General features: G+C 34.4%; 1 protein-coding gene across 1 annotated transcript; it reads right to left on the reverse strand.

The window, feature by feature from the left end:
* Nucleotides 1–6085: 6085 nt before the first annotated feature.
* On the reverse strand, nt 6086–12232 carry LOC132544687 (negative elongation factor B-like). Its single transcript, XM_060208310.1, has 7 exons — nt 11258–12232; nt 10863–10965; nt 10178–10273; nt 9238–9426; nt 8158–8337; nt 7235–7354; nt 6086–7025 (listed from the first exon to the last, which is right to left on the reverse strand). Exons 1-7 carry the CDS (start codon nt 12142–12144, stop codon nt 6888–6890), a joined length of 1713 nt encoding a protein of 570 aa, XP_060064293.1. The 5' UTR covers nt 12145–12232; the 3' UTR covers nt 6086–6887.
* Between the last annotated feature and the right edge of the window lie 340 nt (nt 12233–12572).

Consider the following 12572-nt stretch of genomic DNA (forward strand, 5'->3'; position numbering starts at 1 on the left):
CTTCTCACATAGGCAAGAATATTAGCCATTATTTCAGCTTTTACAGATACATCATTGAAGAACTAAATTTCACAATGTTTTGAAGATTGCAATTAAAGGAAACCCTGTGGTGTACATTTGAAACAGTGTTTATGACTTAATGTTGGGTATAACCCCCCTCCTCTCTGTGAGTCATCCTTATCTAACCCTTTAGCTGGTCTAATATCATACTCCAAGGCTACACACAAAATGTCTAGATAAGTTGAAAGATCATAAACTGTATTACAGAGATATTGGCATTGATGGTGCAGTCAAATTGTAGATCAATAAACAGCAGGAAGACTTTAGGACATTCACAACCCAGCAAAGAGATACTATCTGAATGTAGCCTGTTTAAATCTAACTGGCTACCACTGTCACAAGCATGCACTGTCAGAATCATTCAACCATCAAAGTCATGTTTACCACTGTCACGGTCAGTCAACCGTCAAAGGTTTACCACTATTATAGTCATATCTCACTACAATATCACTGTATAAGTCACACATAACCGTTCAAGGTCATACATACCACCATCAAGGTCATACATACCACTATCAAGGTCGTACATATTAATTCAACTGAAATAAACAGACGAACACCACACTTTTCGAAGATGTACTGTCACCTTCTTTATAACGATGATGTGATAATCTACACACAAATTAGAAGTGATTTACATACCTGTACCTGGGTAGTTACATTTCCTATGGTTCATTCAGTTAGAGGCATTGCCATGAAAATGTACACTTCAAGGTTAGACTTACCTACATAAAACCTTTGTTAAGATAATAAATTATGTAAATTAACATACCTTAAACATGAATTGATCACTGGTGTTGTTATCACAGGTATAGCAGTACACATGATCTTATTTCCAGGAGTGTAACATCTTCTCTACTGTCTGAAGAGTAAGAATATCAGTGCTAACTAGGTAAGATTACTGTCTGGTGCCAGTACTTACCTGTGTACCTATATCTACCTATAAGTACAATGTATCTACATAATGACCATCTCGATCTATACCGTCCAGACCTAATTGCTTATTTAACTGGACATTACAGCACTGATTGGCTTTCAGACCACAGGGGACCTGGGTCAGTGTGTATGTCCATTGCTGTAACAGTCAATATGGCCTCTGTGTTGACAGACTGACCATCTTGGTGTGTACAAACTTCTCCATTTAATTGGGCTACAGTAGGCCGTCCTAACACACCAGAATAAATATATATCTATATGTTTACATTGGGTATGATGGAAGTGTTGCTTTATAAGTCTGTATATACTAGGATTGTGACACTGAGTTGGTAACAGACAATGTCACTGTTAGACACTGTATCATTACACTGTTAGTAACACTGTATCATTACACTGTTAGTGACACTGTATCATTACACTGTTAGTGACACTGTATCATTACACTGTTAGTGACACTGTATCATTACACTGTTAGTGACACTGTATCATTACACTGTTAGTGACACTGTATCATTACACTGTTAGTGACACTGTATCATTACACTGTTAGTGACACTGTATCATTACACTGTTAGTGACACTGTATCATTACACTGTTAGTGACACTGTATCATTACACTGTTAGTGACACTGTATCATTACACTGTTAGTGACACTGTATCATTACACTGTTAGTGACACTGTATCATTACACTGTTAGTGACACTGTATCATTACACTGTTAGTGACACTGTATCATTACACTGTTAGTGACACTGTATCATTACACTGTTAGTGACACTGTATCATTACACTGTTAGTGACACTGTATCATTACACTGTTAGTGACACTGTATCATTACACTGTTAGTGACACTGTATCATTACACTGTTAGTGACACTGTATCATTACACTGTTAGTGACACTGTATCATTACACTGTTAGTGACACTGTATCATTACACTGTTAGTGACACTGTATCATTACACTGTTAGTGACACTGTATCATTACACTGTTAGTGACACTGTATCATTACACTGTTAGACACTGTATCATTACACTGTTAGTGACACTGTATCATTACACTGTTAGTGACACTGTATCATTACACTGTTAGTGACACTGTATCATTACACTGTTAGTGACACTGTATCATTACACTGTATCATTACACTGTTAGTGACACTGTATCATTACACTGTTAGTGACACTGTATCATTACACTGTTAGTGACACTGTATCATTACACTGTTAGTGACACTGTATCATTACACTGTTAGTGACACTGTATCATTACACTGTTAGTGACACTGTATCATTACACTGTTAGTGACACTGTATCGTTACACTGTTAGTGACACTGTATCGTTACACTGTTAGTGACACTGTATCGTTACACTGTTAGTGACACTGTATCATTACACTGTTAGTGACACTGTATCATTACACTTTTAGTGACACTGTATCATTACACTGTTAGTGACACTGTATCATTACACTGTTAGTGACACTGTATCATTACACTGTTAGTGACACTGTATCATTACACTGTTAGTGACACTGTTAGTGACACTGTATCATTACACTGTATCATTACACTGTTAGTGACACTGTATCATTACACTGTATCATTACACTGTTAGTGACACTCTATCATTACACTGTTAGTAACACTCTATCATTACACTGTTAGTGACACTGTATCATTACACTGTTAGTGACACTGTATCATTACACTGTATCATTACACTGTTAGTGACACTGTATCATTACACTGTTAGTGACACTGTATCATTACACTGTTAGTGACACTGTATCATTACACTGTTAGTGACACTGTATCATTACACTGTATCATTACACTGTATCATTACACTGTATCATTACACTGTTAGTGACACTGTATCATTACACTGTTAGTGACACTGTATCATTACACTGTTAGTGACACTGTATCATTACACTGTTAGTGACACTGTATCATTACACTGTTAGTGACACTGTATCGTTACACTGTTAGTGACACTGTATCATTACACTGTTAGTGACACTGTATCATTACACTTTAGTGACACTGTATCATTACACTGTATCATTACACTGTATCATTACACTGTTAGTGACACTGTATCATTACACTGTTAGTGACATTGTATCATTACACTGTTAGTGACACTGTATCATTACACTGTTAGTGACACTGTATCATTACACTGTTAGTGACACTGTATCATTACACTGTTAGTGACACTGTATCATTACACTGTTAGTGACATTGTATCATTACACTGTTAGTGACACTGTATCATTACACTGTTAGTGACACTGTATCATTACACTGTTAGTGACACTGTATCATTACACTGCTAGAGACACTTTATACAATGTGAGAGGTGTATTTATTAGTTAAAAAAAATCCAGATTGCAATCAAGGAACCCATTGAACTGTTAAAACACCTTATCATTCACAGTTAACCATAAAAAAATCATGAAAATTGTATCTAAACTATAAAACTTGACATTTAAACACATAGAAGATCCACTCAGGGGCCAGGCATTGAGGTCAGAGGTCAGAGGTCAGGTATACAAGTCAATAACAGGCCCTACATAGGAGTCTAACCTGTCTAATCATCACAGATCAAATCTACCTCTCATTTTGAACCTGCCAATCTGCTAACTTATCATTGATCTGTTAAATTATATTGTAAATGAACTTTGTCCAATATGTCAAGACACATACTGTAAAACAAGTGATATCATCACACTTTATCTTTGCCGTTGATCATTTTGCCCGTGGGGAGAAAAGTAGAGCTGAAATATGTTTATGTATATCTTAGGGCGGATTTAACAATGAGGATTTTTTTCTCTGCATACAATTGTACCAAGGAATTATGAATATTGTACGTTTTTATAAAATCATATATCTTACACTCTCTGGTAGGTTGTAACAAGGTCACATGATCATGATTCCCAATAAAGTGTCATGTTGACTAGTTGTGCCATTGAAAACTGTAAAAAAATTTGAAATGAGGCTGAAAATTTATTAAACATTTGCTCTTAAAACTCCTGATGTAATATTTACATAGGAATTATGAACCTCTCAACTAAACAAAAGACATGAGGGCTATGATAGGCTTACAATAATTCTTTATTCATATTATTACAAAAATAATTCAAGCTTCATCAAGATACATTAATTGATGAAGTCGACATCTTGATGTTGATGAAGAGAAAGATACATGGAGTTTGAAACATGCAATCATCAATATCAACATGTTATTATATATACAAGACTATCAGACTTTTGTTGAAAAGTACAGAACAGCAGCTAGATATTTCTAGCATAGCTTCCCCACAACATGTGCCTAATGATACTATGATTCAGATGACACTGTGCGATAAATATGTCACCATTTGGTCATTTCTAGCCATGTGCATACATCATTTCCCTGAAATGGTATTTAACAATTACATCACCACTTAAATGTCAGATGGATCAGGCTGACGCAGGCCTACAGGATGATACCTGAAACTGTAGCTCTTTATCGACGGAGGTTCATATTTTACGTTCCTACCAAACATTACAACTACTGTACAACTAGGTCTGATCTATTATGATGTTATAATTTTGGCAAATGTTTGACTGGGGTGGGTTTACTGTTTACATAGCTTAAGTATATTATGTGACAATCCTGATTGAATCAAGCATTTCTAATTGTAAAATGTTATACATATAATGTAATATTAACTGGACAATAAACAAGTTCGCTCTCATCAATTACAGTTCAGTAAAAGAAGGCATCACAAACGAAACAAATCACCTAACAGTTTATCTCTGATTATTGTGCAGTAAAAGATGGTATCTAGTTTGATCAAAGCTCCTCAAAGAATGGAACTGCTGATGGTGACAAGAATTTTCTAAAAAAAAAAATAATTCTGACCTTGACCTTAAACCTACAACCCTGAAATTCAGACTGGTCTGACGTACTATGTTCAGTTATTAGTGTGTGTGTGGTACAAGACCCAAATGATGCTAAGTGAAATTACATCTCTGTATCCACCCCAGACTTCCAGTTTCAAAGTGATGATAACAATCTGATTCCTTATCAAAAATTAACCTATAGCAATACCCTTGCCTTCTGGACTTTTTGTGAGGAACATACAGTATAGTGATCAAACGATATCACCAAAATTTATTCATCTGCTTTTGATTGGCTGTTGTTTAGCTGTGTAATAATTTCCACAACACCAGCACTGTTTGCTGCTAGATTAAAATAAAAATTGTTGTTGTTGGATTGATAACACAAAACACTAAAGTGTACTCTCTTCATGAACTAAAACACAAGGTTTAAATTCTGAACTAATTGGTGTAAGGAGTACAGAAATTTTGTAGCACTTTGTTGTTAAATACACTGTAATCCTGAAGATCTGTGGGTGAAAGATATCTAGTTAGACTGATGATTTTGTTTTGTTATTTGAAAGATTGACATTTTCTTGTTTTTCCCCTTAATAGTCTGTTTAATGAACAGCCATTGTCAAATGTAATGATTCATGTAGTAGTGTGTTAATAAAATATTGATCGCAGGATCCGAGATTGTCTTTTCAAAGTGAAAATGGTGTTAAAACTAATAATTACAGTAAAAAGTTGTAAAAATATCAATACATGTACTGAAGTTTAATACCACTATTTTCCTCAATTAAACTTTAATATTATTGTCCAAACATCAAAATGATTACTAGGAGTCATCTTGAATATCAGAATAAAAAATAAAAAACGTGAAAGGAGTTTGGTTTTAGATTTCTGAACGTTCTTTCAACATTAATGGTCATTTATAGATGTACATGTGTATGTAAGAAGACATCTCTCGACTAGACTGAAGTGCTGAAAAAACAGTGAAGGAGAAGTACAAATCATAAAACAATAAAGCTTAACAAGTTTTGAAGAGATCAGAGAACTAAAATTTTACAAAAAATGGACATATGTACAAAACCCTACCATATTAGCTCTAGAAAAAATGCTCACACCTAGTCAACAGCTAAAGAAACTTTTGTTTCATTTCTTCCAATTGAGAGATTATCTATTATATCAATAATGAACACAAAATTAGTGTTGTTAAGACGTTTATTTCAATACATGTTGAAACTCAACACTAAATCTAAGATTTATAGCATTTCACATATCACATGTACCAAAAACACCTCACTACCTTTTTATAAATCATGTCATTAAAGAAACAGAATTGACATGTAATCCACCAGGTTTCCTTGACACCCAATCATATTGCTTCATTTTATCCCACTTGTCTTTATATAGAAATATCACAACCTGATTTAAATGCTTGTTGGATTATCATTTTACCAGCTATATTCATAAAGGACACATTCTTCTTGACATAGGATAGGAAGCATTCCCATTCACAGGAACAGATATCCGATGGATTTTGCAGTCTGTCTGAGCACAAGGTATGTATTGGATCAGATCGGACAAGATGCATGCATTAGGTTGTAATGTCCATTGAACTCAGGCTGTTTAACATCCACAGAACTTTTATCTTTTGATCGTCACTTTGATGTTAATGATAAACTCACAATAAAAACATACTTCAATTTCAGTGACACAGCCTCCTATAATGCAAGGACACAACTGTTGAACATTAATCAGTTTTATTTCTTTAGTTTTTAAAAAAAATTCTTGGAGACTGAACTTTGCATCAGATCCCTCATACTTCTAGGTAGAATTTGGCAATGTATATGTACAACGAAACTTTATTTGATCAATGAAACATTAAACAAGACGAAATCAAGAAAATGATAGAAAATGACATTATTGGTCTGATTTTGATATTGGTCCACAGTTTGCCTTGTAAATGACACAAAACATCTGTTTCTTAATAGTCCTGGAATTCAACATTAATAAGGAGCTGGGGTAGGGGCAGGGACACTCATCAGTGGCGAGTCAAGCTGTTCTGGTGGAGTTGCTGGACTTGGTTCATAAGAGGAAATCTTATCCGCAAGTAGTTGGTAGGTCATATGAACAGCTTCACTATGCTGAAATATAAATGAGACAGCAAATTTTAATTGACAGGAAATGTCACACAAACCACACAAGTCTTTAAGACAGGTAAATGAGTTAATGCAACATGTAATGTTACAAAGTACAATTGATTGAAAGAAAACATCCATACAAATGAGTAGTGTGAAGTGTGTCTAGTCCTATGACTGAGGTTGGTAGTACAAGTGTTTCTGTGGAGTCTTACCTCATTGTTTGGGGCGGTGGACTGCATGAGAGCCTCAAGGCGTGCTGGGGGTAGCTTATGGTGGATGTGCCATAATAGTCGCAGTAAGTGTCTCATCATGTTTTCTTTTGATATTGATGGCTGTAAAACAAGGAAGTGGGAAGATCACATTTGCCAAAAGTTTTTAAAGATTCATTTTGATGTATTATTAATATTTCATGAAGATAATGATTCTCTTGCTCTATTCATGGTTTGTCTTGAATTCTCTAAACTCCTTTAAACTGCTTTACCACATGAAATTAATGATGATATCAAAGGTTGTCAAAAACTGAAGAAGTACATATAAAGCTTCACAGCAGCGAGAAGAACAACTTCATCATGTACTGATTTAAAATTTATTGTTTGTAATGTGTTCTTGATATTTATTTATTTACTCATTTTTTATTTTTGGTTTTAGTCAGTAGTTTCCGTAAAATTATACCATAACAAAATTCTTCTTTTATACCACATTGTGCAAGGGAGTGTTATTGCAGTCCAAATTTGCTTAATAAAAATTTCCATTTGAACTGTTTTGATCAAAGTCTTGAAATTATTTTTACAAAATGTATAGCTCAGTCCTTGTTTTGATAGTGTTGATAAATCAACTGAAATGACAAGAATTAGAGTTTAACTACTTCTTGGTTTGGATTTGTGTTCCACAGGCATATTCATGTACATGATCTATAAAGATAGTTATAGCTATACTTTATTGAGTGTGTGCACATGTAGAGAGAGAGAGAACTGTGGAGTTACCTCCCCTGGACAATAATCCATGGATTAAGAATTATTATGTGCTCAGATGCTAAATTACACAAAGAATTAATTAAATACATGATACAACATTGTTAAGTGTGAAGATTTGAGTACTTACTAGTATGTGTTTAAGGGAAGTTTGAAGTACTTACCAGTATAAAATCATCAAACACTACAACACACATGTCCTCCTGTGTGAAATCCTCTGCCATGGGAATAAGATATGAGATGATGGTGTGAAGGAAGGTGTCCTCTGATGCTCTCTCATTCTCACAGTGGATGAGCGTTGGTAGGATCTGACACAAGGCAAATTTGTCACGACTTCGGCTTGCCTGTAATATCAAGTAAGTAACCCTGTATATTTCTCATTAGTAAATACAATTATCTTGTAAATCTATAAACTGAAACCATGAAGACTAGGAATTACAGTAGAATAAACTTTCAAGTCAAATTAAAATTTCAATTCTTTACGTACACGAGGTTAAATTGCATTTCCAAAAGTGTGAAATTATTTGATTTACACAAAGGATACAATACCCCTTTTTCCTACTACAAATAACAAATAATTTAACACTGGTGTGTATCAACATATAGTTGTTCTTTATTACATTCAGACTTTTGTTAGTTCCAACTCTTAATAACTCAAAAGCCGAAATTTCTTGTAATTTAAAATCAGGAAACTTACAACTCTTGGATACCCAGAAGTGAAGTATTGGTAAAAACAGCTTAAATCTTCAATTGTCCATATAAAGTATATGTATTACTTATCCTAAATTGATTCATTTATGCATGTCCATAGTACAAAGTCTTTTACTTATACTTCATAAACAGACAAAACTTCATTTTCTTAACAGTTAAACATCTAAGTGTTTCAAAAGATAATCATATTGTAAACAACATATTTTTCAATGTTCAAAAGAGGGCATTGTCTTTTCCAATCATTAGTTTTCTGTCTTGTTAGTTGCTATCACATTTTCAAACCTTTTGTCCCAATGACTCTAAAAGTTTGCATTAATATATACAGTAATTATCTCATTTATGTGTCAGTTTTGAGTACCTGAAAATCCTGTTATTAATGATGGTGGCCTCATAGAATCTTTGATTTCACCATGAAAATAAAAATTGAAAATCTTTTCGCTACATTATATGTGCACCCTCCCACTTTGGACATTTATTTTCAAGAAAACTGTGCACATTATGTGGGTTTTAAGGGTAAAAAGATGAAGCATTACCTGTGCTGTGTAGTACATAGCCACTAGACTTGCAATGCTGTTGCTTTTGATAAATGTAGCATATAACTCAGATGGCTGTTTCAGTGTGGGCTGAGGCTCATCTGGGATCCGAGAACATATACTCCTAGTGTGGTCCTCCACCATCATAGACAAAATATTTGGTAGGTATTTTGTGAATATTGGCACATCCTGAAAAACCAATAATGTCGAGAATATAGTTATGTCTGGAAACCAACAATGTAGTGTATTTTGGTATGTCCTGAAACCAACAATGTTTTGAATATTTGTATGTCCTGAAAAAACCAAGACCAAAAATATAATCATTAACCTTAAGTGGTATGGTACAAATCTATCAATGTTTACTGCAAATAGTAGAGGAGAAATCTGTCAATGTTTACTGCAAGTAGTAGAGGACAAATATGTCAATGTTTACTTCAAGTACTAGAGGACAAGTCTGCTAATATTTACTGTGAGTGGTACCAGGGACAAATCTGTCAATTTTTACTGTTAGTGGAAACAGGAAAAAATCTGTCAATGTTTACTTCAAGTGGTAGGGGGGACAAATCTGTCAATGTTTACTGCTAGTGGTACCTGGGCACAAATCTGTCAATGTTTACTTCAAGTGGTAGGGACACATCTGACAATGTTTACTGCAAGTAGTATGGAACACATCTGAAGATGTTTATTGCTAGTGGTACCTGGGGACAAATCTGTCAATGTTCACTTCAAGTGGTAGGGGGGACAAATATCAATGTTTACTGCAAGTGGTACCAGGGACAAATCTGTCAATATTGTATTGTGCTGTAAAAATTGTTATGTGCTAAAAAGCCAACATTTTTTAACATTGGTATGCCCTGAAAAACAATGTTCCATTACATTTACCAACTTCAAACTTATGATTCATTCAATATGGAAAATCCATGCAGTCATATTAACTTACCAGCTTGGGCTCCCTGAATAACTGACTGTCGATCATGTCCCATGCTCCAAGCCCCAAGGCCATCATCCGTACCAGTAGCACAATGTCAGTACTATCCTGTACATAAACAGTTCATTCATAAACAGAAATTGAATTCAGAAGTATAATACAAATATATATAAGATTACTGTGTATTTTAGGTATGTTGCATAGAAACAGCAGCAAATCCTATAGCTATTTTGACCACTAGTAGATTTCAGTACCTTTTAAAAAAAAAGTAAATTTTTGTTTTGTAAGATCTGAAAGAGTTTTTTAATCAAAATTTAATCAAAGTGCTCAACTACATGTATATATAATTTGCTCAAAAAGAATTTTACATAATAGCATATGATATGAATAGATAATAGAGATTGGGAGGACTCTAAGGCCAGACAAAAATATACATGTCTCCTGGAACATGCTGAAAAAAATTATGGTAGGTAGGTAGGCAACAAAAACAATTATTTCAACATATAATTTTATATGGTTTATATAAGAGAGAGATCTTCACTTAAACAGTGCTGCTTTGGAAAATGCTTTCAAAAAATGGGTAGGCACAAAATAAAAGGGTTAGGTTGGGTTACCAGAAACAGGAAATATTTTTGTTTGGCCTCAATAATGTTGTTAGGCTTTAATACTCGTCATCAAAATATTATACATCCTTTACCCTTGGCATGACTTCATTGTTAACACAATGTTGTAAGTTCTTCATCATGGATAATGCTACAGTGTTGAGTGCAAATGGGTCACAAAGGATCATAGAAAGGTCTCTGTGAAGAAAAAGGAAACGCCTATTTACAAATATATCAAAATGACAAAGGTAGTGGTCATCTGATTGGAGTGCATTTTTTCTTCTTCAAATCTATTATGTTACTAGTACTCTACATTATGTATAAGTACAGTAAAAACAAAACATTACTAACATTTTTAGGATATTTAAACATCTATATAAAGTATTTATTGAAACTTCATGATACATGGTAGGTGCTATATTAAGTCATTTTTTAAACTTTATTTCAGTCTTAACAATAGAAGGAAGTAATAGGCTAGTTGTTAATTTACCCAAGCACAAATTCATGATCTTTTCGTATCCCATCTAGGAAACCTTGCAATTCCCTGGATCTCTTGGAATCAATGAAGCGATCTCTGATACATGCATCAACACACCATGTAAATTTGTGACACGGATCTAAGGCACAAATTTCATTGACCTCATGGTCATGAAGAGCCATTAAAAGTTCTGCTCTCAAGGTACAGTAGTGAGTGTTTCTTGTCCTTAAAAACAAAGTTCTGAGAAATTGTAGAACCATGTCATAAAGTTTCACGTTTTTTCCAACCATGTGTGACAATTTTTGTACCACTTCACTTTGCCGTCTCACTCTTGGAGATGGTAAAAAAAATGTCAGTGAAGCATGTTCATGCCCAAACAGTGCACTTTCTTTCTCCTTGATATACTGTGATAGAAGCGGTGACACTTCATCTCCAAACAATGCTTGATTGTCTTGCCAAATTTGTCTCTTCACTTCAGTAGCTGCTTCTGCATACAATTCTTTATCATCTAGAATTTTTCGAAGATAATCTTCATCGATCTTTGGCAAATGTTTCAAAAGTGCCATAACAACTGGTCGTAGTGTTTTCACTTTAACTACAGGAAAACTTTTCGTAAGCAGTGATTCCAATTTTTCAAATCGTTTTTCGTCATCACTATCGGCGAGTTCTGAGATCCGTTGGACAAGTTTATCTCTAAGCTCTTCCAACACTGAGTTATGGAAATCAAGTCTTTTGAATTCATGCAAATCCAGAAATGGGAGAGCTGGTCGCAGTGAGGGCAGCAGGATACCATTTTCCGTCTGGAATTCTTCGATTGCTTGAAGAGGATCGGAACAATTAGTCAGTGATTCTTGTAAATAGTCGCCTCCCGGGATTCCTAGATCTTCTAGGCCTGCCATTTTTCTTAAAATGTATTTTTTGTTGATTTAAACAGAAGATGAAATAGTTATTTTCTTCACAATCATCATGAAACAATCGTAATCTGGACAAAGATAGGTAATGTACAAAACCGAAACCATCAATCCCGCCGTCGGAAGTGATAGTTTTCGATCTCTGACTAAGAAGAGTTCCTGCGAGGGAGGTCACTACTCTAGTATCTTTGCATTTTTTTTTTCTTTTAACAATATTATTCAACATTGAGGTTACATTTGATATGGGACTTAGGTGATTGATTCGCATGATCATAAAAAATGATGGGACCGGATACTGTTGTCGATTGGTTATCAGTCACAAGCACTAGCATTACCAAACAAATAATTGATAGAAACCGACTTTGAGAACAAGGGAGACTACTCTTTCAACCTTAAACGATTTGTTAGCACACATT

The sequence above is a fragment of the Ylistrum balloti genome, unplaced genomic scaffold (genome assembly GCF_031769215.1).
Source record: "Ylistrum balloti isolate Yb309-2 unplaced genomic scaffold, AGI_CSIRO_Ybal_v1 Utg369806, whole genome shotgun sequence".
NCBI lineage: Eukaryota > Metazoa > Mollusca > Bivalvia > Pectinida > Pectinidae > Ylistrum > Ylistrum balloti.

What these genes read in the sequence shown, in the direction of transcription:
- LOC132544687 (XM_060208310.1), bottom strand. Translation starts at nt 12,144, where the DNA reads ATGGCAGGCCTAGAAGATCTAGGAATCCCGGGAGGCGACTATTTACAA. An exon ending in GATCATGAATTTGTGCTTGG is followed by an intron (nt 10,966 to 11,257) that starts GTAAATTAACAA and finishes TTTTCTTCACAG; the next exon opens with AGACCTTTCTATGATCCTTT. An exon ending in CCACCGCCCCAAACAATGAG is followed by an intron (nt 7,026 to 7,234) that starts GTAAGACTCCAC and finishes TTTATATTTCAG; the next exon opens with CATAGTGAAGCTGTTCATAT.